At 60.8% G+C, this 24,028-nt stretch overlaps 2 protein-coding genes across 5 annotated transcripts in view; both read right to left on the bottom strand.

Annotated features, from left to right (window-relative positions):
• Window positions 1–28: 28 nt before the first annotated feature.
• BOLA3 (bolA family member 3) lies at window positions 29–2,030 on the bottom strand. Its single transcript, XM_042801535.1, has 4 exons — window positions 1,971–2,030; window positions 1,449–1,572; window positions 1,148–1,236; window positions 29–138 (listed from the first exon to the last, which is right to left on the bottom strand). The coding sequence occupies exons 1-4, from the start codon at window positions 2,004–2,006 to the stop codon at window positions 73–75; spliced, it is 315 nt and encodes a 104-aa protein (XP_042657469.1). The 5' UTR covers window positions 2,007–2,030; the 3' UTR covers window positions 29–72.
• Window positions 2,031–4,365: 2,335 nt separating this feature from the next.
• TET3 (tet methylcytosine dioxygenase 3) overlaps window positions 4,366–24,028 on the bottom strand; it is a 33,667-nt gene continuing 14,004 nt past the window's right edge. For 3 of the 4 annotated variants that reach the window (XM_042801476.1, XM_042801475.1, XM_042801478.1), the window contains 9 exons: window positions 19,260–21,495; window positions 16,025–16,115; window positions 15,111–15,204; window positions 14,273–14,481; window positions 13,978–14,128; window positions 13,420–13,509; window positions 13,169–13,306; window positions 12,442–12,778; window positions 4,366–12,053 (listed from right to left, as the gene is read on the bottom strand). In XM_042801476.1, the coding sequence (XP_042657410.1) occupies window positions 10,333–12,053; window positions 12,442–12,778; window positions 13,169–13,306; window positions 13,420–13,509; window positions 13,978–14,128; window positions 14,273–14,481; window positions 15,111–15,204; window positions 16,025–16,115; window positions 19,260–21,450 (5,022 nt within the window). In that variant the 5' untranslated portion in view covers window positions 21,451–21,495 and the 3' untranslated portion in view covers window positions 4,366–10,332. The remainder of the gene's footprint in view (window positions 12,054–12,441; window positions 12,779–13,168; window positions 13,307–13,419; window positions 13,510–13,977; window positions 14,129–14,272; window positions 14,482–15,110; window positions 15,205–16,024; window positions 16,116–19,259; window positions 21,496–24,028) is intronic. The other variant, XM_042801477.1, reaches the window with a different exon arrangement.

Genomic DNA, 24,028 nt, shown 5'->3' with positions numbered 1-24,028 from the left:
GGCTGCAGCAGCCTGCCCCAGGTCAGCCTCTCGGTGACAGCATCTTTATTGACGGCTCCGCGCCAGCGAGCCTCAGGGTTTGGGGGTGGAGGTGAAGATGCGCAGCCCGTGCATGCTCTTGATCTCCTCGCTCAGCGCCTACAAGACAAGCGCCAGCCCTGGGGGGTCAGGTGCAACCCGGCGTCACCCCGCGCTGCGCACACCCCCAGTGCCTCAGTAGGTCTGTACTGTTGTTTTATTAATGGCACAGCCCGCCCTTAGTGCTGTGTAGTGCTTTAGTAGGGGGCTGGGTGCTAGCTAGGAGGATGAGGGCTGGGGCTGTTGGTACTGGGAGGGGGAAAAGGGGGAGCTGTGCTGTGAGGATGGGGGGCGGGGGAAAAGGGGGAGCTGTGCTGTGAGGATGGGGGGCGGGGGAAAAGGGGGAGCTGTGCTGTGAGGATGGGGGGCGGGGGAAAAGGGGGAGCTGTGCTGTGAGGATGGGGGGCAGGGTAAAGTGTGTGGCCACAACATGAGTTCCGCATGCTGAGAGTGCATGTGCACATACCCCCAGGTGTAAGTGTTACACACACCCCGCCCCTACCCCAGTTAGGAGGAGGGCTGCCCTGCTCAGCACAGCCCTTTTCCCCACTACTACTCAGCTACTCACAGCGCGCAGGCACAGCCCTTCGCCCCGACACCGAGCACCTAGCGATTGGGGGGGCTGTGCGCACACCCCCTGGTGTCAGCGCCCTGCTGTTAGTGCTACACCCACCCGCAGTGAGCGCTGCACACGCAGATGATATTTTTCCCTCATCAAGGAAGAGCCACGCTGTTTATTACTGGGAAGGAAGGGTGGGCTACACTCCTCCCCGCTCACCCTGCGTGCGGGTGCTCGCGGGGGTGTGTGTGGGTGTTTACACACCCCACCAGCGTGGAAGTTACGCCCTTTATTAGCAAAAAAAAAAGGGAGCACTGTGGTATTTACTAGCGGGCAGGAAGTAAAGGTGCTCAAGCCCCTCACCTGGGGTGTGTGGTGAGCTACAGCCCCCGGGCAGGCGATGGTTGCGCTGCCTGAGGCAGCGGGGCTGCTGCAGCCCAGTTGTGTTGCTGGGAAGGCAGAGCTGGGGCACTGGTGCCCCCCCCAGCCTCCTGCTTCCCCCCCCCTCACCTGGTTCACCATCTGGTGCTGCTGCACTGTTCGCTTCTCTCTGAAATCCTCCGACTCGATGTGAATCTCGTACATGGCGCCGCAGCCGCCTGGAAAAATAAAACTTGAGCAAAGATGAGGGGTCTTTGTGGTGTCGTCCCCCCCCGCCCCCTCCCTCCGTGTTCATTTGAGGGGTCCCCACAGCACCCAGGGGGGGGCTGGGGGCAGATTCAGCTCCTCCCTCACGAAGCGCAGGGGTGGTTTGGGGTGGAAGAAGAAAATAAAGAGCAATAAAGAGCGCTTTTGTTTTGTTTTCCCATACCTGATATATCCACCACTCTGATGGCGGAGGCCCGGGGGAATTTCTCCCGCAGGACCCGGGTGACTCGGGCCTCGCCGTCCGTCTGCGAGGCGAAGCTTCGCCAGGTGCTGCAGCGCAGGAAGAGCTGGGGGGGGGGGGCGCAAAAACACTGAGAGACCCTTCGAGGAAGGGGGGGGCGGGAAGGACACGCACACACCCACACGCGTGGGGGGCGGCCGCCCTCCTCGGTAACGGTGGGGGGGCCCTTGGGATGCGGTGTGGGGGGGGTGTCGCCTCCCACAGTACCGGGGACACTTACCGTGAGGAGGCGCGGGCCGCGCTTACCGGTACCGGCTCGGGGGGGCGGGGTGTGGAGGAAGACAGACACCCCCCCCAACACCCCACACTCCTCCACACACCCCCCCCCTCCCAAAATAACGTGGGAGGACAAAGCGTCCCCGCCCCCCCCCCCCCCCCGGCGGCCTGGGAGGGGGCAGGGGCAGCGGGAGGGACGGACAAACGGACACGGCAGAGGACACGTACCGACCCGCGACCCCACAGCCCCGCCGCGGCGGCCATCCTGGGCGGGAGGGGGGGGCGGTGCCACCCGCGGCGCAGCCAATCGCCGCGCGTTTCGCAGCAGGGGGGCGGGGCCGGCGCTGCACCGCCGCTGCCGCGACCCCTGGCGGCTCGGAGGACCTTGGAGAGGAGTTGGCCCGACACCCACTCACGGGGGGCGGGGGGGGGGGGGGGGAGGGCCCAATCCTGACACCCGCGGGGGGGGACCCGACCCCCACCCCCCGATCCCCCATGAGCCGGGCTCTATCCTGCCCCCCCCCATCCCACACAGGGCCCCAGCCTCCATCCCGCCATTCCATAGACAGGGCCCCATCCTCCCCGCCCCCCCCAAAAAGAAAGCCCCCACCCCAAGACATGACCCATTCCTGACACTCCCCCACCCCCAAAAGGGCCCGATCCTGACACCCCCCCCCCAAAAAGGGTCCCATCCTGATCCCCCCATTCCCATACCCAGGGCCCCATCCTGCACCCCCCCCACCTCCAGCCCCCCTCTATCAGGAAACAGAAAAACAGGGGCTGTGTGTTGAGTGCAAAAAATAAATATAAAATTTATTAAAACACCCACAATATTTTAAAGATATCAGGAATAATACATTTCGCGGCCCGGCCGGCCGCGTGTAACTTAGAATAAAATACAAATTAAACAAAAAAAAAAAACAAACAAACAACAAAACAAAAAACAAAACCAAAACCAGGGAAGGAAGGGAGGGGAGGATCCAAACTTGTAATTTTTAAACATCCTAAAAAATAAATTTACCAAAAACACTGGGGAGGGGGAAAAGGGAAAAAGAAAAGGGTGTTAAGGGGAAAAAAAAAAAAAAAAAAAAACAAAACAACAAAACAACCCACGAAGAGGGGAAAAAAGAAAAAGGGAAAATTATACAAAATAAAATTATCAGCATAAATTTACTGTCCTAGAAGTATCTACAGTTTAATACACATTAATCCTATTGCCTTGAGACATGGGAAAAAAATCTACCGGTCCTCGATCCGCCCCGGAAAAAAACTTCATTTCAAGTAACCACAGTCCCGAGCCGACCAAGAAATCTTCAAGTGTGAATTTTTCGGAGCCGCCGGGACACCCCCACGGTGTCCCCCCCCTCCGCCTGCCGCCGTCCCACCTCCCCTCCTCAATTATCCCAAAAAAAAAAACAAACCCCAACAAAATGCCAAAAATAAACCCCCCGCCTCTGACCGAATTCCCGAATCTGAGAAGAAACAGCGCTTTAGTTTTAAATTTGGAATTATTAACTCTTTTTTTTTTTTTTTTTTTTTTTTTTTGTGCTACGGTGCAAAAACCCACCAGCCCAAAAAAAAAAAAAAAAAATTGCTCCTGGAATAAAAATGAGGCTGAAATTACGGCGGTTTAGTAATCCCTGAAGGATGCGGAAAAATGAGGAAAAACCCAGGCGGAAAGGGATAAAGGAGGGCAAAAAAAAAGAAAAAAAAAAAAAAAAAGAAAATTAAGGAAGAAACACCGCTGCGAAAGGATCCCTGATTTCGGAAAGATTCACCCCAGTTTCGCTCGCCTTCGCTGCCGCGGCGCCGTGGGGGGCTTGGGGGGGGGTTGAGGTATTTGCCTTGGTTTGGGGGGCGCGGGGGAGCTGCTGCCCCGGCGCTGACGGGAAGCCAAAGGGGAAGAAAGTAGCACCAATAAAACCCCAAAAAAAAAAAAATGGAAAAAAAGGGGGGAAAAAAGGGGAAAAGAAAGAGACGGGCAGAAGCGGGATGCCCGGCTGAGCCCTCGCCGTGGGGGAGACACCAGCGATTTGGGGAGGGGAACGAGTCCGGGGGGGCTGGGGGGGAGCGCGGTGCTGAGCACGGTGCTGGGCGACCCTGTGGCGGGAGCGGGCTGGGCTCATGCAGGGGGGGCTGCGTGCCACGGGGTGAGGGTGCCCGCGTGCAGGGGGGGTGCTGGGGGGGTGCAAGGTGCACCCCAGCACCGTGGCCGTGCGGGGTGGGCGAGCGCCATGCCCGAGCGCCGTGGCCACACATCACGGGCAAGCACCGTGCCTGAGCGCAGTGGCCACACAGGGTGGGCGAGCACTGTGGCTGAGCACGGTGGCCAAGCACCGTGGCCAGCACAGTGGGCGAGCACCGTGCCTGAGCACTGTGGCCACACATCATGGGCGAGCCCCGTGCCTGAGCGCCGTGGCTGCACATGGTGGGTGAGCAACGTGCTTGAGCGCCGTGGCCAAGCACCATGGCCACACATCATGGGTGAGCACCGTGCTCAAGCACCGTGGCCAAGCACTGTGGCCACGCATGGTGGGCAAGCACCGTGGCCAAGCACTGTGGCCACACACGGTGGGTGAGCACTGTGCCTGAGCACCGTGGCCACACATCATGGGCGAGCACCGTGCTCGAGCACCGTGGCCACTATGGTTGCGCATGGTGGGTGAGCACCGTGCTCAAGCACCGTGGGCAAGCACCGTGCCTGAGCACCATGGCCACACATCATGGGTGAGCACCGTGCTCGAGCACCGTGGCCAAGCACTGTGGCCACACATGGTGGGCAAGCACCGTGCCTGAGCGCCGTGGCCACACACGGTGGGTGAGCACTGTGGCTGAGCACCGTGGCCAAGCACCATGGCCACACATCATGGGTGAGCACCGTGCTCAAGCACCGTGGCCAAGCACTGTGGCCACACATGGTGGGCAAGCACCGTGCCTGAGCGCCGTGGCCACACACGGTGGGTGAGCACTGTGCCTGAGCACCGTGGCCACACATCATGGGTGAGCACTGTGCCTGAGCACCGTGGCCGCACATCATGGGCGAGCACCGTGCCTGAGCGCCGTGGCCACACACAGTGGGTGAGCACTGTGCCTGAGCACCGTGGCCACACATCAAGGGTGAGCACCGTGCTCGAGCACCGTGGCCAAGCACTGTGGCCACACATGGTGGGCAAGCACCGTGCCTGAGCGCCGTGGCCACACATCATGGGTGAGCAACGTACTCGAGCACCGTGGCCAAGCACTGTGGCCACACATCACGGGCAAGCACCGTGGCCAAGCACCATGGCCACACATCATGGGCGAGCACCGTGCCTGAGCATCATGGCCAAGCACCATGGCTGTGCATGGTGGGCAAGCACCGTGCTCAAGCACCGTGGCCAAACACCGTGGCCAAGCACGGTGGGCGAGCACCGTGCCTGAGCACCATGGCCACAGATCATGGGCAAGCACCGTGCCTGAGCGCCGTGGCCGCACATGGTGGGCAAACACTGTGCCCAAGTGCTGTGCCCGAGTGCCATGGCCACACGTGGTGGGTGAGCACCGCGCCCGAGCATCATGCCCAAGCACCGTGGCCGCAGATGGTGGGCGAGCACCGTGCTTGAGCACCGTGGCCAAGCACTGTGGCCATGCATGGTGGGCGAGCACCGTGGCCACACATGTTGGGCGAGCATCGTGCCCAAGAACCGTGCCCAAGCATAGTGGGTGAGCACCGTGGCCAAGCACCATGGCTGTGCATGGTGGGCAAGCACCGTGCCCAAGCACTGTGGCCACACATCACGGGCAAGCACCGTGGCCGAGCACCATGGCTATGCATGGCGGGCGAGCACCGTGGCTGAGCACCGCATCCGCGGAGCATGCCCCAGCACCGTGTCCAAGCGCCACGTCCATGCACCATTCCCTTGCACCGTGCCCGAGCACCCTCTCCGTGCCCCTGCACTTTGTTCAAGCACCGTGTCTGAGCACCGTCCTCGAGCACCGTGCCCAAACGCCACGTCTAAGCACCACGGCCGTGCACGGTGCCTGAGCGCCGTATCCACACGCAGCACCCTTGCACCGTGCCTGCACAACACCCCCACACGCTGGGCTGAGCACCCTGCCCACGCGCCATGTCCAAGCCCTGTGCTGAGCACTGTGGCTGAGCACCACGTCCAAGCACCACGTTCACACGCCCTGGCTGAGCACCAAGTCCACACACCGTGTCCGAGCACCACGGCTGAGCACAGTGTCCACGCACCATGTCGGAGAACCGCTGCCGAGGGCCATGTCCGAGCACCGCGCAAGCACCATGTCTGAGCACCGCAGCTGAGCACCACGTTCACACACCCTGGCTGAGCACCACATCCACCCAGCGTGTCCAAGCACCCTGTACAAGCGCCACGGTTGAGCACCATGCCCGAGCACCATGTCCACGCACCACGTTCAAGCACCACGTTCGAGCACTGTGGCCAATCACCATGTTCACACCCCACGTCCCAGCACCGTGTCCATGATGTGTGGCTGAGCACCGTGCCCGAGCACCACGTCCACGCACCACATCCAAGCACCGCAGCAGAGCACCGTGCCTAAGCACCATGTTCACGCACCCTGGGCCGAGCACCGTGCTCGCACACCACGTCTGAGCACCACATCCATGAGGTGTGGCCGAGCCCCTTGCCCGAGCACCGTGTCCACGCACCATGGCTGAGCACCGCGGCTGAGCACCGTGTTCACACACTCTGGCTGAGCACCGTGTCCACGCGCCACATCCGAGCACCACGTGTGTGATGTGTGGCTGAGCACGCTGCCCGAGCACCATGTCCATGATGCGTGGCTGAGCCCCGTGCCCGAGCACCATGTCCACGCACCATGTCCAAGCACCGTGGCCGGGCACCGTGCCCACGCACCACATCCGAGCACCACGTCCAAGACGCGTGGCCGAGCAACTTGCCTGAGCACCGGGTCCATGATGTGTGGCTGAGCACCGTGCCCGAGCACCATGTCCACGCACCATGGCCGAGCACCGTGGCCAAGCACCATGTCCACGCACCATGGCCGAGCACCGTGGCCGAGCACCATGTCCACGCACCATGGCCGAGCACCGTGGCCGAGCACCATGTCCACGCACCACATCCGAGCGCCGCAGCTGAGCACCACGTTCACAGCCCCTGGCTGAGCACCGTGCCCATGCACCACATCCGAGCACCACGTCCACGACACGTGGCCGAGCACCGTGACCGAGCACCGCAACCGAGCACCTCGTCCAAGCACCACATCCGCACCCGGCTCTCCCGCCGGCACCCCGGCCCCGCACCGGTGGGGAACGGCTCCACCACGAGCCCGGTCGGCGGATGCCTCTGACGCGACACCGATTTCAGTTTGCATAAACCCAACCGGCTCCCGGCACGCTTCGAGCTGTCGCTCCGGAAAAGTAAACTTCCTTCTCAACGACATTGCTTTTTATTTTTTTTTTTTTTTTTCTTGGTTCCCTAGTTTCGTATATACATTAGTAGCACCTCAGCGAGATGGAATCAGGCAGAAGCGTGATACAGTTTGTTAAAACACCATAGCACCGTTTTTATTAGAAGATTTCATTTAATAAAAATATGCCTTATAGAGCCCACTAAGCATACTCCAGTATTAAAAGGAAAAATCAGCAATTGAGGCACCTCAGGGATTCTGGTTTCCTTCTCCTTCCCGTGCCTCGTCCCGAGAGCATCGAGATGGGGGGGGGGGGGAACCCCGAAACGTGTCCCCCGCTTCCCACCCGAGGCGAAGCATCGCGGCTGGAAAAAAACGAAGCAGGGTGGCAGGGGCCCGTCGGGCTCCCCGCGCCAAGCTCTCCCCAGGGTTTCTACCGCGGGCATTGTTCTAGCACCATTGTGGCCACGACCTGCTGCAAAATTAGGTCCCCAACCCACCCCGAAGCAATTAAAAACATCCCCTCCCCAGCAAGTCCCCCTCAACGCCGCGACTCCCCTGGCTTCGGCACGGGTGGGACGAGCACGGCCGCCAGGACGGGTAAAGGAAAAGATTTTGCTTGAAAAACAGCCTCTCAGCAGCAAGGGGTAAAGAGCTGTGCATAGATTTCGAGTTTTCGTAGAAGTCTGAAGCGTGCTAATTTTTAATGACTGAGATTTGAGGTAGGTTAGACGTTATGTAGTGTAAAAACGTGAGACTGCAGCAGTTCTCGCTCCCCGACCCGCAGCGCCGGCATCTCCCCGCTTACCCGGGTTGAACCCGCCGGAGCCAACGCCGCGCCGGACCGAACCCCCTCCCTGCACCAAAAAGAACCTCCGAGGAAGCAGGACTTAGACAGGTTACACGGACCCTCGCCTTCTCCGAACGCACCCCTTTTCTTCCCGACTCTAAACCCATCCAGGCGAAGCTCGCAAGGCACCCCCGCCACGACAGTCAGACGAGACCCCGGGCGACGCGAACCGGGGCCGGCACCCGAATCCGGCCCCGCCGAACGCCGCGGGCGGGGAGCAGCCGGGTCCCCTTTCCGCCCTCCGAACCGCATCGACGCGTCGGGTCCCCGCGCTGGAACCGCCATCGCCCACGGGCATCCCTAAAATCTGACTTGCCATCGACTCTTACAATCCTGATATGCTATTGGGTATTTATAAGAAAAGCGGTAATAGCTCGTTGAGTTTCCTTGTCAAATATACGCGACTTTACAGATTACGGTTAAAAAAAAAATTAATTATGAAGGACGGACAAAGCATGTTAAATATTCTGCCAGTATTTACAGTTCTCCCACAATAATCTTGTTTAAAACATACTGCTTTCAAGTTGTTGGGGGGGGGGGTGGGGAGGAAAGAGGGGATTTGTTTTTTAAGTTTTGCTTTCATTTTTAAATCTAGGTGAAAGTGCTTTTAAAAAAATTCTTTCCCTATTTACAGGTTTAAAATCAGACCACGTAAATGTTCAGGCTGTTTTACCGAGATCCTGCTGATCTGTGCCAGTGCGCAAGGAAGGAGGGTGACAGTAAACACAAGGTGATTTCTGCACGGTGACGGCGTCGGCTCTGGCTCGCTGGCTCTCCAAAAGGCACCTGAAAGTGCAAAAGCAACGACCCCGGGGACGCCGGCACCCGGATTCGGCCACGCCGCCCTCCCGGTGAGCCGCGGGGGAGCTCGCCCGCCCGTCCACCCCGGCGCGGCTTCGGCATCGGGCGGAAAGTCTCGACTGAGATTGTTCGAAAAGCACCACGCGGTTTTTGTCGTCGCTGGGTAATTTCGTTTGTTTGTTTGTTTGCGGGAAGAACGGCGATCCGTAGGAAGGAGGGATGGCACCTGGGGAGAGATAAAGCACCGAGCCCCGGCGGCGCTTGCCGCTGCGCCGGTTCGCCGGCACCGGCGGGGAAGGCGGACCGGCGGGGGGTTTGGCCAGCCAAGTCTTGGGGATTCGCTCTTCCCAGAGCCGATCGCACAGAGAAAGTCCCCCGGAGACGGAAAGCACCAGACTTTAGCAACAGTGATGTACAGAGAGCAACACTAGCTATTCACAGTTTGGGGTTGGTTTGTGTTATTTTTCCTGTGGTTTTTTTTTTTTTGTTTTTTCTTTTTTTCTTTCTGTTTTTGTCCTGTCGGCTCCTTTAGAGACGCCGCCGCCGCCGCCGCTCTCCCTGGGGCCGTCGGCAAAGGAACCCCCAAGTCTGAGCCCGAGCGTGGTACCCCGGCAGCGGCGCCCCCCAGCCCGGACGTGTCCTGAGGTCTCCGGCGCCGGGAAAGACGCCGGCTCGCTCCGTCCCGGCGGAGCCGATCCCGCCGGCGGCGAGGAGCCGAGCGAAAACGCGCCGTCCCAGGATGTCCCGCTCACGAGCGGGTCTCCTGTCGCTGTGAGAAAGGACTCCTCGAGTTGCAAAATAGATATTTTTTAGGTCCTTGGGAAAAAAAATTATCGGATGTTCAGTGTGTCCAGCTGACAGTAAAGCACACGATCCCGCCAGGCCCCACGCGCTGGAGCTGGAGGGAGTCCCCTCTTGCCTTTAAGTTGGTTTGGTGTTCAGGTTGTTTTTTATTTCTGTTTCGGGTTTGTTTTTTTTTTTTCGATGTTGGCTTCTTTTTTGAAGATCAGCTTCGTCGTTGTCGGCGGAGTAAAAAATAAAATAAAATAAAATCCAATAAATAGGCATTTTTAAGTGGAATTAAAAACCTCTCCTTTGCGAAAGGACGCTATAAACTTCTCCCTCCATTCGCGTGGCGCATGAGGCTAGATTAAAAAAACGCGGAGATATAAATATGAGATTACCGAAAAGCGTCAAACAGCATCATTCCTCTTTTTTTTTTTTTACCGAGTTTTGCTTTGTTTGCCAACTCCTCGCCAAGCGCAGCTCTCCGACAGCGTGCACCCGCACCGGCTCCGCTGTTTCCAAGCGTGCGTGTTGGGTTCACTTTCTGTGGGTTGCTTTTTTTTCTGTTGTTGTTGTTGTTGTTGTGTTTCGCTTCGTTTTTGTCTATTTTATTGGGGTTTTTTTTGTTTTTTTTTTTTTGTTTTGTTTTTTTTTTCTTCTCCCCCACGCCCGAGGAGAAAGCACCACGAAGCAACGCCGGGGCTCCGGCGCTGCCGAGGGTTGAGGTAAGATGGGGCTGCGGCGGTTGCCTCCGTCTCAGATCCAGCGGCTGTAGGGGCCCGTCACCTTGGTGTAGGCGTAGGAGGACACAGTGATGGCGGAGTTGGTGGGGATGGCCACCGCCTGCCGCGTGGGGACCGAGTCCCTCCTCTCCTTGCTGGGCGCCTCGGTGGCCAACGCGCCGCCCCACTTGCGTTTCTTGGCGAAGGCTTTGGCGTCAGGTGGAAGACCCAGGCGCGCCGCCTCCTCTTGCCGGGCTCGAGCCCGCTCCGCCAACTGCTTCATCTTGGCCTCCCACAGCGCCAGGCCGTGGTTGGGCTGGTTCAAGTTCTTGTGTTGGTAGAAGACCAGGGAGATGCGGGTGGGGTGGCAGCGGTTGGGTTTCTTCAGCGGGGTGGTGGCGTGGAGCTCGCGACGAGCGCACTCGATGAGGATGGAGCCGTGGGCGGGCGCCACGGCCACCCCGCCGATGTTCTCATCCAGGAAGTTGTGCTCGCTGTCCGACCACTCCTCCTCCTCTTCCTCGTCCTCCTCCTCGTCCTCCTCCTCCTCCTCCTTCACCGCCTTCTCCGGCAGATCCTCCTCCAGGCCGAAGGGGTCCCACGGCTTCTCCCGGCGGGGCCCTGCCACCCCCTTTTCACCCACCGCCGCCTCCCACGGCTTCCCGGGCAGCACGGGGCTGGGCGCCGGCGTCCTCCGCTCCTCCGCCTTCACCAAGCCCCACGGCTCCTCGGGGAAGCTGGGCAGCCCCGGCAGGGCCGAGCTAAAACCCAGCGGCCCCAGCAAGCTCGGGGTGCCCGTGCCGGCCAGCGCCGCCTCCCCCAGCTTGCAGGGGCTCCACGGTTTCGGCAGCAAGCCCGAGCCACGCGCCGCCGCCTCTCCCGCCAGGACGTTGGGCCACTGCTTCTCCGGCGGCGGCAAGCGCGCGGCAGCGTCGAAGGCGCTCGGCTTCTCCCGCCCGCCCGAACCCAGCGCCAGGGCGCTCCAGGAGCCCTCCGTCGTGCTAGTCCTCTCGGGGGAAGACGTGCCCCGGGACGCTTTGAAAGGGCTCCACCGCTGCTCCGGCACCCCGCCGCGCGCCGGGACGGCTGGCAGGGATAAGCCGGTGCCGGGCATGGCCACCGCGCCGGGAAGGGGCTCGACGGCGGGCGGAGGGTCCGGAGGCTCCTGTTTGATGGGCCGGCTGCCGAAACAGTTCTGTGCAAACGACGGCGCTTCCTCCGAGCCCGAGCTAGTCCTGTGCGCCCCGGCCGCCGCTTTCTGCTGGCTGGCGTAGCGGTTAGCCCGCTCGTAGGTGCGCTGGTGATGGTTTTTGCTCCGGACGCTGTGCGGGATGGGCTCGGGGAAATCGGTGTTCCCGTAGGTGTGGTTGAGGTTCTCCTGCAACGCCGGGACGTCGGGCTTCTTCTCGTAGCCGTTGCTCACCCAGCTGCTCCCGCTCCTCTCGGGCACCCCGTAATTCAGAAACTGCGAGGGGAACATGTGGTTGCTGGAAAAGCCGTAATACCCGAAGGAGGGAAGCGCGAACTTGGAGTGAAACCCGTTCACGGAAGGCAGATTGGGCTGTGCATAGTAGGAATGGTAAGAGTAAACACTGTTCATGCTGTACGGGTCGGAGGGCCGGCAGCTCCCCAGCACCGAGTAGCTCTCCACCACCGCGTTGCCGTTGTACTTGAAGGCGTTGTAATGGCTCTGCGGCTCCACCTTGATGGAAGGTTTCAGCGGCTGCGGGGGCAGCCCGCTTTTCAACGCCATACCTGCGGGCACAGCACACACACACAGCCCCCGTGACCCACCGGCCAAGGAAGCCACTGGTGGGGAGCGAGGACCCCAAAAACTTGGCCAGACTCAAAAATCCCACAGCGACGGGCCCGCCGGCTGAGCGCAGAGGTCAGCGTTGCCCAGCATTGCCCGGTGAGCCAGCACCGATCCACACCCACGGTCCGGGCTGCGGCGAGAGCTCCCCACCACAGCGCAGTACAGGGGGAAAAAAAAAAACCAGGCACCACACAAATGCCATCCTGCACCCCAACACGCCAAGCGCTCAACGGTGCCAGCCTGAGAAAGCCCCCAACCGCATCCCTGTCCCCTCGTGCGCTTTCCGGACGGTTTGGAGCGGTGGGACCTCAGCTCTGCCCCCATTACCTGCGTTCTGCTGGAGCGCGGGGAGCTCAAGCGCTTCCTGCTTGATCTTCTCTGGCGTCATCAGCTTCTCTTTCTGCAGTTTCTTCTTCTCCGCAGCGGCTTTCTTCGCTTCTAGCTGCCTCTGCCGGCAGGACTTGGCAGGCTCGGGCAGCTTGCGGACCTCGCGGGGGAAGGACGTGAGCACCTGGATGGCCCCGCTGCCCACCTTGGCGTTTTGGTTCTCCTCGCTGCCAAACTCATCCGTGCTGGACATCTTGTAGAGGGGGAGGACGTGCAGTTGCTCATCTTCGGGGATTTTCCCCACCACGCGATTGTCTTCCTTTGTCAGCGTGCAGACCTGGGGGAGCACAGGGTGCCATCAGCGGGGCGCTGCCGGACGCGGCGAAACCTCCTCCTTATTCCACCCAGCAGTGTGGAGCCACACCAGCCTGGCATCCCCCCCAGCCCGCACTGGTCCCCAGCCAGCAGTCAGAAACCTCCCGTGGGGTTTGGATCAGACAAAAGCAAATGCATGGTCCCCGTTAGCACCGTGTTTTAGTCCAGCCAGGGTGGCTTCAGCACCCTGCAGACCGGAACGGTTTCACTTCAGGTGTGCAAACACCGAGGAGCAGCCACTGGAGTCGTGCAGGTATGACAACTGGGGACAGCGGGGACTGAGCGGCTCAAAAAGGAGCGTCCTGAAACAGGAGGGGAACATCCCGATAAGCCCCGCCGGCCGGCTGCTTACCACCGTGCAGCCGTTGTAGAGGTTATGCTGATCTTTGTGAGCGTGAGCGCAGAAGTCCATGCACGCCGTCACTCCCGAGAACGGCCTCCCCTCCTTCAAGCCCAGCCGGCAGTCTATCGCGACGTCCTCGTTGGTAACCTGGTAGAAGGAGGAGGGGGCTCCGGTTATCCGAAATGTCCTACGTGACACCACCCCACACCCGTTTCTGCCAGGCCGCCGTGGTCCAAAGGGGACGAGCGGGTGGCTGGTACCTGGTTTTGGTAGGCTTGCGGCGCCAGCCTCTTGTAAAGCGGAGCAACCTCGGTGGCCAAGTCCTGAAAGCTTTTCCGGAGCAGCTCTTCCTGCAGTAGGGAAAAGAGAAGGATGTCACCCAGGGATTTCAGCAATGGGGGCAGAATTGGGGGCAGAGCCCTGCATACCACGCAGCATCCAACCCTCCCTGTGAAGCCTGCCGCCGTGCAAAGCACGTGGCTTAAATTCCTGGTTAATTTTTGGCCGTTTGTCCTCCAGCCTCAGCATCTGCTGTGCTTTCACTTGCTCAACCCCAGATCCCTCTGGTATTTTCCCTGCCACACCATACTGGCACTTGCTGTCGCAACAAAAGTGCTGGCTGTGGGACACCAAGGTGAGCCTGCCCTCTGGTTTCACCAGGTTGGCTTTCTTCCCCGCTGTCTCCCTAATCCAGCAAAAATCCCACCAGGAATCCTATTTTCAGACTTTCCCCCTGAAAAATACTCGGTGCTGGGGGTAAAAGGAGGTCTGAAACCACAGCCCCGCCGCTGCTGCCCCACTCCGCCCGCATCACCCACCTCTTTGGGATTGTCCCCCACCAGCCTGAACTTGCGGGGAGTTTTGCTCCGGGCGTATTTGCAGCCATTAAAATACATGCTCCAAGAGCAGCCGAAGGAGAAGGAAGCGCCGCAGGTGTTGGGGTCCTTGCCTTGGCACGCGCAGGTCCGGCTGCGGGAGGGACACCGCAGAGGAGTGTCAGCCGCCGGCGCGGTGATGGCAGCTCTGAAAACAGGGGGGACCCCCCCACCCCCATCCGCATCCCCCTTCCCACCCCGTTTCCCCGAACCGAACCGGTGGCACGGTGCGACTTACTCATCGTTCAAGCCGCAGCGGCGGCTGGTGGGGTTGCCGTACTTGGTGAGGGTGTCGGTGAGCTCCTGGTACAGCGTATCGCCCAGCGTGCGGGGGATGCCCTCCCAGGCCAGGATCAGGATGATGATGACGGCGTTCTGGCAGTGGTGGCCAGCCCGGTGCCGCACCAGGCACAGCAGTTTCTCCTCTTGGTTGTGTCTTCGGATCACCTGTAAAAACAGAGGGGCCAAGTCAGACCAATCACAAAGGGAAGACCCCAAAAGCGGGTCCTGGCTGCATTTTGCAGCATCCTGTGAGGATATGGGGGGGGTGTCCCAAAACAGAGGGGCCAAGTCAGACCAATCGCAAAGGGAAGACCCCAAAAGCGGGTCCTGGCTGCATTTTGCAGCATCCTGTGAGGATATTGGGGGGGGGGGGGGGGTCCCAAAACAAAGGGGCCAAGTCAGACCAATCGCAAAGGGAGGACCCCAAAAGCGGGTCCTGGCTGCATTTCACAGCATCCTGTGAGGATATGGAGGGGGGGGGTCCCATGGTTGCATTCACCCCCCGTGGGTTTTGGGGCGCTGGGAGCGGGGACACGCCTGGCCCAGGGGCTGCAGGCACGGACGTGCCGTTCAGCGGGTGCCAAGGGTGGGAAGCCCCGTGGAGTTTCCCCGGGGGCGGCTGCTGCCACTCTCACTTCCTCCTTGCCGGCCGCAGATCGAGCAGCCCGCCCCTGCCCGCTGTGGCCACCGCTGGTGGGGGACCTCCTTGTCCCCAGGCAGGGAGGGGACGGGCAGGAGCGTTACCTCGGGGAGGGCTCTGAGGGGGGGACGAGAGCCGGGGCGCAGGCACTCACCCACTTGGCGATGGGGCAGCCCCGGGAGCTCTTCCCCTCCTTCCCCGTGTAGATGACCTTCTCGATGCGGATGGCCTTGCCCTTCTCGCCGTACCTGCCAGGGGATGGGCATCAGCCCCACTCACACCCCCCCCTCCCCGCCACGCTCACGAGTCTCCTGCTCGCCCTCACGAGCCCCCCACTCGCCTCATGAGACCCCATTCACCCTCACTTGGACCCCTCATGAGCCCCTGCTCACCCTCGCAGGACCCCACGGGACCCCACTCGCCCTTGTGAGTCCCCGCTCATCCTCGCAGGACACCATTCACCCTCATGGGACCCTGTCCACCTTCACAGGAACCCGCTCGCCTTCAAAAGACCCCACGGGCCTCCACTTGCCCTCACAGGACCCTACTCAACCTCACAAGCTCCCACTTGCCTCATGGGATCCCTCACAGACCCCCAGTCACCCTCACAAGCCCCAGCTGTCCCTCATGGGCTCCCACTCACCTTCACAGGACCCTACTCGCCCTTATGGGTCCCCTCAGAGACCCTCACTCACTCTCACAAACCCCCACGCACCCTCATGGGACCCCACTTGCCCTCACAGGCTCCCACACACACACTCACAGGTTTCTGCTCACCCTCATGGGACCCCACAGACCCCTGCTTGCCTTCACAAGCCCCCACTCACCTTCACAAGCCCCCACTCACCCTCACAGGGTCTCACAGGACCCTACTTGCCCTCATGGAACTTTTCACCAAGTCCCCACTCCCCCTCATGATGCCCCCACTCCCCCTCACAGGACCCCATGGGACCCCCACTCACCCTCATGGGCCCTCCCTTGCCCTCACAGGCCCCCGCTCACCCTCACAACATCCCCCTCACCCTCACGGTCCCCCGGGACGGGGTGGGATGGGGCGAGGGCCCTTACCGCTCCTCCATGAGCTCCCTGATGGATGCCACAGTGGGCCCCGAGCCCAGGTGGGTGTAATACGGCCCCTCATCCTTCTCCACGATTTGCTCTGCAGAGGCAGGAGGGGACACAGAGATTTCAGGGTTTGCACCTCCACCAGCTGCCCTGAAGGATGCCAAACCCCCAAATTCCCTCAAACTGAGCATTTCTGCACCAAAAAATTAAGGGTTCCTCAACGGTGTCTCCCCCTAAGAGCATCGGGGAAAGGAAGCAGCAATTAGGGGTTCGTTGAACAGCCCGGCAGCTCCTCTGCATTTTCTGCTCTGGAAGACGCTCCCAGCACTAAAATGCTGCTGGGGAACAAGGTGACGGGGGCTCAGAACCACACTCGTTGGCACCCATCCCCCTTGGGGACCCGAAAACCTCCCCGAGTGGCCACGGCCCCTCCGAGCATCCTGGCAGCAACAGTGGCTCCATCCCGGCGCGGAAGATTTGCACCGGCCACTCGAGCGCGGCGCATTATGACGAGCTCTGCTGAGAAGACGCGATTAACGGCAGCGGGTGATTCGGCACATAAACCCTTCTCCTCATCCCCGGCCCCCTCCTCCCCGCCAGCTCCCACCCAGGGCACCCGTCTGGCCGCACTCACCGGGACCAGCCCGGCTGGAGGCTGCCAAAACCATCACGGGATGATTTGGGGGATGTAAACTACTGCTGTCTGCTTTTCAGCTTGCCTGGAAGATTTGGGAATGCTCATGGGATGTCCCGAGCTGGCAGAGCCCATGCAAGGAAGGAGCTGTTGCACGGGGGAGAGGCTGAAGGATGCTGGGGCTACCAAAGAAGGATACTGGGGCTATGGGAAGAGGATGCTGGGGCTACTGGAGAAAGATCCTCGAGACATGGGAGAAGGATGCTGGGGCTACAGGAGAAATTTTCTGGGGCTAAAGAAGAGGGATGCTTGAGATATGGGAGAAGGACACTGGGGCTACCGGAGAATGATGCTGGGGCTACTGGAAAAGAATGCTGGGGCTACCAGAGAAGGACACCGGGGCTACCGGAGAATGATGCTGGGGCTAAAGACAAGAGATGCTTGAGATACAGGAGAAGGACTCTGGGGCTACCGGAGACCGATGCTGGGGCTACCAGAGAATGATGCTGGGGCTACCAGAGAAGGATGCTGGGGCTACCGGAGAAGGATGCTGGGGCTACCAGAGAAGGATGCTGGGGCTAAAGACGAGAGATGCTTGGGATACAGGAGAAGGACTCTGGGGCTACCGGAGAATGATGCTGGGGCTACCAGAGAAGGATGCTGGGGCTACCAGAGAAGGACACTGGGGCTACCGGAGAAGGATGCTGGGGCTACCGGAGAAGGATGCTGGGGCTACCGGAGAAGGATGCTGGGGCTAAAGACGAGAGATGCTTGAGATATGGGAGAAGGACTCTGGGGCTACTGGAGACTGATGCTGGGGCTACCAGAGAAGGATGCTGGGGCTACCAGAGAAGGACGCTGGGGCTACTGGAAAAGAATGCTGGGGCTACCAGAGAAGGACACGGGCTACCGGAGAATGATGCTGGGGCTAAAGACGAGAGATGCTTGAGATACAGGAGAAGGACTCTGGGGCTACCGGAGAATGATGCTGGGGCTACCAGAGAAGGATGCTGGGGCTACCGGAGAAGGATGCTGGGGATACTGGAGAATGATGCTGGGGCTACCAGAAAAGGACGCTGGGGCTACCGGAGAAGGATGCTGGGGCTACCAGAAAAGGACGCTGGGGCTCCAGCCCTGTAAGGCACCCCCCCCCCATTGCCACAGCAAACCCCTCAGGGTTTTAGGGCAGGAAGGTGCCGGCACGGGAAGCGAGGGACGCTCCGGGCAGCCACGGCAGCGCTGGGGTCGGTCCCCAGCGCGCGGGGATACTCCAGTGCCGCCGGGTGGGATGCATCCGGCGCGACGGCCGGGTCTGATCTGTCTTTCCATCCCTCTGCTCTCACCGCCCTGATTTTCATTCCCGTCATGTCTAGCTGGCTGGGCGCCAGGGCGAGGAGAAAGCCGGGCTCAGCTGGGCTGCAGCTGTCCAGACAGAGATCAATACGGGACATGCAGCGAAGGCTGATTTTATTACAGCGTCTAACAGCACAGGCACCTAATAAAGCACCGAGCCCCGACTCCTACTTAATTGCTTTCTCTCACAGCTTTTCCTTGAGAAAATGGAAAGAGGTGGCAGGGGGGGAATCCCCCCTCTCCCAGCCCCTACACCATGCTGCAAAAGAAAAAGCAACCTGAATCTTTCCTCACACCACAGAGTGAAAGTCTCAGATCAGTTTGAGCAGCTCCAGAAAAGCCTTTAATTCGCTTGGTGCCATTTGGGCTAATTACTGCTGCCATTTACAAGCAAATAAATAAATAATCATAAGCCCCACTAATAAAGTGCAGCTTGCACTTAGCCCGAGGCCACCTCTCCCAGCAGCACAGGGGCTCGTTTTTCCGGCTGGATGCCCCAAATCTTCACCCTGCTCCTCCCACGGGAGACTGTAGCTCCGGTCTAAATTTTGGGGAGGGAAGATCCATCTCCCCATGCTTGGATGGAGGTGGACTGCAAGGACCGGGTGGGAAATCTCTAGCACTTGCTGCAAAGTCTAACGAATGCCAACACACAGCAAAAAAAAAACAACCCGCCCCCCCAAAAAAAAGCTTTTTCAATACATCCTGGTGTGATCGGCCATTGAACAAACAACCCAGCATCCCAGCAGCAAACATGCCTCCAGGTATAAGCACGCCCACCGAGCCAAAGCTTGGGTTACTTTGAGTAATCCAAACCAGCTAATTTGGCTTAAAATAGCAGGAATAACCAGGCAAGCTGGGGTTTAGGTGCGTTTCAGCGCTGAGGCAACCACGGGCCCTTCTATGGGATTGAGCCAAGCAGTTAAGCAGAGGCAAAACCCAACAGCCCTTTGGTTTTGCTGCTCTTCCAACCCACACCGTCACAGCCAGGTCGGCGTCGGCACCACCCCTGCGGTGACGCTGCAGTCCCTCGGCGTTTGCCATCCGACGGTAAAAATAAGAGAGAGCAAAAGAGAGCTCCACAGCGTCGGGGTTGCTCCAAAAAGTGGAGGCTTTTCCGGCGCCACAGCATCGCTGTTATTTTATCCAGGGCAAATCCCACCTTATAAAGCCACCTCCTCGAAATGCCACCCCTGGGGCTTGTCACCCCCCGCCCCCCCCGTGACCCCCCCGGCACGGCCGCTCGCTCACCGACGCAGTCGCAGGTGGGGAACTCCGCTTGCGCCCGCTTGGCCGGGGTGTCCAGGAGGCTTTTGGTCGGGGTGTCCAGGTATTTCAGCGGCGACTCCAAAAAGCCGCTCAGGGTCGGCGTCAGCGGCACCTCGTCCTTGGTGGGTGTCCCGTCAGCGTCATCCGCGTCCGGGTTTTGGCTTTCCTCGGAGTAAAAGCACGTGGTCGACACCACGGTGATAGCACCAGAAGACTCGATTTTGATCTGTTTGGGGGACCGGGCGGTGAAGGTGGGCTCCGAAAGCGGACCCTTCCCCGGCGAGAACGAAAAGCTTTTGGGTCCGGCTTGGGGAGCGCTGCTCGAAGCCGGGGCGGCGGCGGCGGTGGCGGGGGGTACTTGCAGGGCTGGTGATGGCCCCCCCGGCAGCTCGGCAGCCCCGGGGGCGAGCAGGGCGGGTGTTTCGGGGGGCTGCAGGTTGAAATTCTCCCCAAATTCGGCTTCGAATTGCCGGATGAGCTCTTCCAGCTTGTCATCCACCACGATGGGGGTCGGGGCGGCCGGTGGGGGAGCAGCCGGTGCTTCCTCTGAGCCGGTCAAGCCCGCCGGCGCCGGGTGAATTTGGGGGCCCCCCCCGGGGGCACCCCTTTCCTGAGAGTCGGGAGCCGGGGGGCCGCCGTCGAGGGGGTTCGGCGGCGGGGGGTAAGCGGCGGGCAGGGGTAGTGCAAGAGGCTGGAGCGGGAAGGCAGGCGGCGGCGGCGGCGGCGGTTCGGTTTGCATCTCTTCGGCGGGGGGTTCGGCGGGCGCCCGAAACCCCTCCAGGCTGATCTGCCAGAGGGGCAGGAAGAGCGGCTGCGAGTCCTTCTGCTTCGCCTTCTTGATCTGCACTTGCTTACGGAGCGGTTTGGCCGGGGGGGGCTTTTCAGGCGGCGTTTTCTTCTTCTTCTCTTTGGCCTGCTTTTCGAAGGGCTTGGGGGGCACAGCCGGGGCGCCGGGAGCCCACCAGCCGCTCGGCCGATCCGGGGGTGCCGCCGCCGCCGCCGCCGCCGCCAGGCTTTGCTCAAGGAAGAGGCTGCGCTTGTGGTGGAGATGCTGCTGCAGGACCAGCTGCGTCTTCTTGTGCAGGTCGGGCTCCGGCGGTGCTGGCGGCAAGCGGGGGCCGCCCAGCGTTTCCTTGCCAGGTGCCCGTTCAGGGGGCTCCGTTTTCGGCACCGTCGCTTTGCCGGCCGTCGCTTCGGGTCTCTTGAAAGCCGCCTTGATGTAGTCGTCAGCGTTACCCAGCAGTTGCTCCAGCTCCGCCATGGGGTCTCCGGCCCCCGCCGCCCCCTCGGCCTCCAGCCCCCACGCCGCTGCAAAGCCCCCCCGGGGTGGTGCTGCACCAAAAAACGGCTCCGGCGCTGCTGCCGGCTCCGGCGGATAACGGGGCTCGTCCCCTCGCTGCCATGTGGCCCCCGGCGGGGCGAGGGGGCTGGGGCCGAAGGGGGCGGCGGGGGGGGGCGGAGGCGGCGGCGGGGGGGGCTGGCCATCCCCGGCGGGCTGGGGGAGAGCAGCCGAGAGCTGCGTCAGGGCTTCGATGGCTATGGCGGTCTGCAGGCTGATGTTCTTCTCCTTGGCGATGGTCAACGCGCTTTGGGAAAAGGGGAGGCCGTCGGGCGGGCACGGCTCGGCGGTCTCAGGCACCGGCTGGGGGTCGATAGCACCTTCCTGGGGGGGTGGCGGGGGGTTAGCGGCGGCGCGGGGCCGCGGTGATGCCGGCTCTTCGCCGAGAGCCGTCTTGATCTTCTGCTCCAGCCATTCCAGGTAGTCGGGGCACTCGGGGCCGTCGCAGTTGCAGTTGGGGGGCTTCACGCCGTGCTTGGCCAAAGCCAGGGCAGCTTTGAGGGCGTGCAGGTCCTCCCCCCTCGGCATGCCGTCCGCCGCGCTCAGCCCACCCCGGCTCATCTCCGAGTCGAACTTCTCGTACAGCAGCGACGGCGAACCCGGGGGTGGTAGCCTGTACGAGGAAACGGCTTCGGCCACCGCTGAAAAGGCCACCAGGTTCCTGACGTCTTCCAGGTGGGCTTTACCGGCGGCAGGCGGCTGGCCCGGTGACCAGCCGCTCGGCTCCATCAGCGCGGTGCCCCCCGCCTCCGGCCGGCCCCCATTCGCCAGGCTGAGCCCGCTGCCCTCGTTCAGCCGCCTTTCTTCGACATAATTAATTGGCCCTTCTTCCATTTGGCTTCTGCTGGGTCCATCAACCGGGTCGCCCGCCGAACCTGTCTGCGAGAAGGGAAAGAGGAGAGATATGAGCACCCTCCGCCACGACCCACGTGCCATCGTCCCCCGACCCATCTGCCCCCTCTCTTGTTTTTTATTCCCCCCTTTTTCCCCATCTCTTTTTCTGACCTGGGAGATGAAGACGCAGACGAACCACGCGAAAAAAAGAATTGCCGACAGCAAAACCACGCGGGTTTTGCCCAGCTGCGTAAGGAGCAGCTCGGCTCGAAAGGCGGCCGGTTTCCACTGCGCCGGCCCCGCGCCACCCACGTCCCCACCCCACCACCCACTTTCGAAATTGCTCACGGGACGGTTCGGGATTTCCAGCACCCGCCGAGGGCAAGACGTGCCGGGGTGGGCCGGGGAGGGCGTCCCCAGCTCTGGTGACACAGTTTGCACTGGCGAAGGAAGCGGCACAGGGAGAAAAGGGGGGGGGGGTGTGTTGTGTTTTTTTGGACCCGTGCCCAAAGCAAACATCCTGGCTGGGAGCAGCCGTCCTTCACCGGGGGCTGCGGCACGGCAGGAAGCCGCCGAGTTGGCTACGCCGGTGCCAGGGGCGGCGCAGGGATGCTTTCACCTCAAATAACCCAGCGTCTGTATCAACACGGCTGGCCAGGGCCCCCGGCAACGCCGAGCTACAGCACCGGCGGCCAGAAAACCGCCCATGTGCCAAGAAGAGACTAAAACCATTAGAGCCGTCCACGCTGACGCACCCAGGGAGCCCGTCACCCCGGCGTCTGGGCTCGCGTGCCCTGGTTAAGATCCTCCAAGGGGTTTTGCCAGGGATGGGGGGGGGTGTCTTTCTGTGCTCTGTGGCTCTCCCCCCTCAGCAGCGGGGATTTTAGTGCTCTGGCAGCTGGGGGTGCCGGGTGCTGGCAGTTGATTTAGCAATTTGCCGATAACCAAGGGGAGCTTCCTGCAGGCTAAAAATACAACAAAGTTCGCTGGAAAAAAATATGACAAAGCAAGCAAAGGCTGTGGGCAGAGCTTCCTGTCTCTGGACAGTGCCGGTACCGGCTCGGGAAGGATCCGCAGCCCAGACTCGCTGGGAGATCCCGAGTTACAGCTCCAGGTTCAAGCAAGCTGTCAGTGTGCGGCTGGTGGTGGTGGAGCTGCGTTTAACCCTTCAGCCACCAGCCCCACGGCTTCGGCACCGGCGTCCTTCAGGGAGAGCGAAGCCACATGCTTGAGCGTGGCTGGTTTCCATGCCAGAGATAAGCATGCTGCTGACGGAGGCGAAACCCCGGCGAAACCGGGGAGGAACCACTCCCAGCGTGATTATAGCCCCAAAATCCCCCGTCCCCGGGGGTGAAAACTCCTAGGGGAGCACAGCGCCGGTGCAAATCGCCGCGGCCCTGCTCCAGCCCAGGTCTCTCACCCTGATGCTGCCACGGCTTTACAGGGGCTCCGGCTTCGGTCCCTTTGCAGCATCCCCGCAGCCAAGCGACGGAGCCACGAGCGCTGGGACTGGTCCATCAAGTCTGGGGAGCAAGTGCTTCGCCGCCGGTTTGTGTCGAGCGCCGGCGAAACGGCAGCCTGGGCAGGGTGGGGACAACACACCGCCTCCGCTCTCCTTTGCAAACCAAGGAAGGAGCAGCCTCGCCCGTCCTTCCTACGCCGTCATTTTCCTCCTCCTCCTCCTCCTCCTCGTCCCCAGCCAAAAGGGTTTTTCCCAAACAGCGAACAGTGGCAGGGAGAAAAACACCCCGAGCCCCCTCCAGGACCTTGGGGGGACACATTTGTGCCCCGAAGCGTCCCCTGAGTCTCAGCGGTGATGCCAGCCCGGAGAAATGATGATAAACCTGTTTTGCTGTGGGTGGGGAGCGGATGCCAGCCCTAAGGGTCTACCCGGGGCTGGGGGAACCTGCTGGGTAAGGGTAGGGGAAGCCCCAAAAATCAGTCGCTGGGCCAGGGTGGCACCTTGGGCTGCTCCATCCCATAAACCATGTTATCAACCCAGGCTGGGGATGCAGGAAAATAGTTCACCCTGCGAATGCAAGGCAGAAGCAACCATTCCTCGCAACTCCTAAAAGGTTAATCTGAAAGCTACAACCTTCCCCAAATCAGTGGGAGAAAAAAAAAAATATATATACATATAAATATATAAAGGGTTTTTTTCCTGCTTCTCTCATCCAGCTCCTTTTGTTTCTGGCCCCAGGGGCTCAGAGAGGAAAGACCTTGCGGCTTCTCCCCAAAAATCAATCCCCATCCCAACTCACTCCAGGAGCATCCACAGAAATCCCTCCGTCGCTGCCATGGGCACCTATTCCTCCATGCCTCAGCCCGTTTTCCCTGGAAAAAGCTCTGCTTGACCAAACCTCCTTCCATTCACCGTGGGAAAGAATAAAAGCTGGGGAGAGGGAAGGGAAATAAATTAAAATAAAGAGAAAGCCAAGTGCTTCAGTTCGGGTTAGCTAAACTACTCGGCTCCCACATGGTCCCTTCTGCATCCTCCGGGTGCTATAAAAGGGGGAAAATCCCTCTGAGGATGAAAACATGTATTTTTTTAATCTGTTTTTCCTCTTTTTTTTTTTTT

The sequence above is a fragment of the Tyto alba genome, unplaced genomic scaffold (genome assembly GCF_018691265.1).
Source record: "Tyto alba isolate M040663 unplaced genomic scaffold, T.alba_DEE_v4.0 Super-Scaffold_34, whole genome shotgun sequence".
Classification (NCBI taxonomy): Eukaryota; Metazoa; Chordata; class Aves; order Strigiformes; family Tytonidae; genus Tyto; species Tyto alba.
The sequence above is the reverse complement of the archived record's forward strand: the minus strand, read 5'-3'. Positions and strand labels throughout refer to the sequence as shown.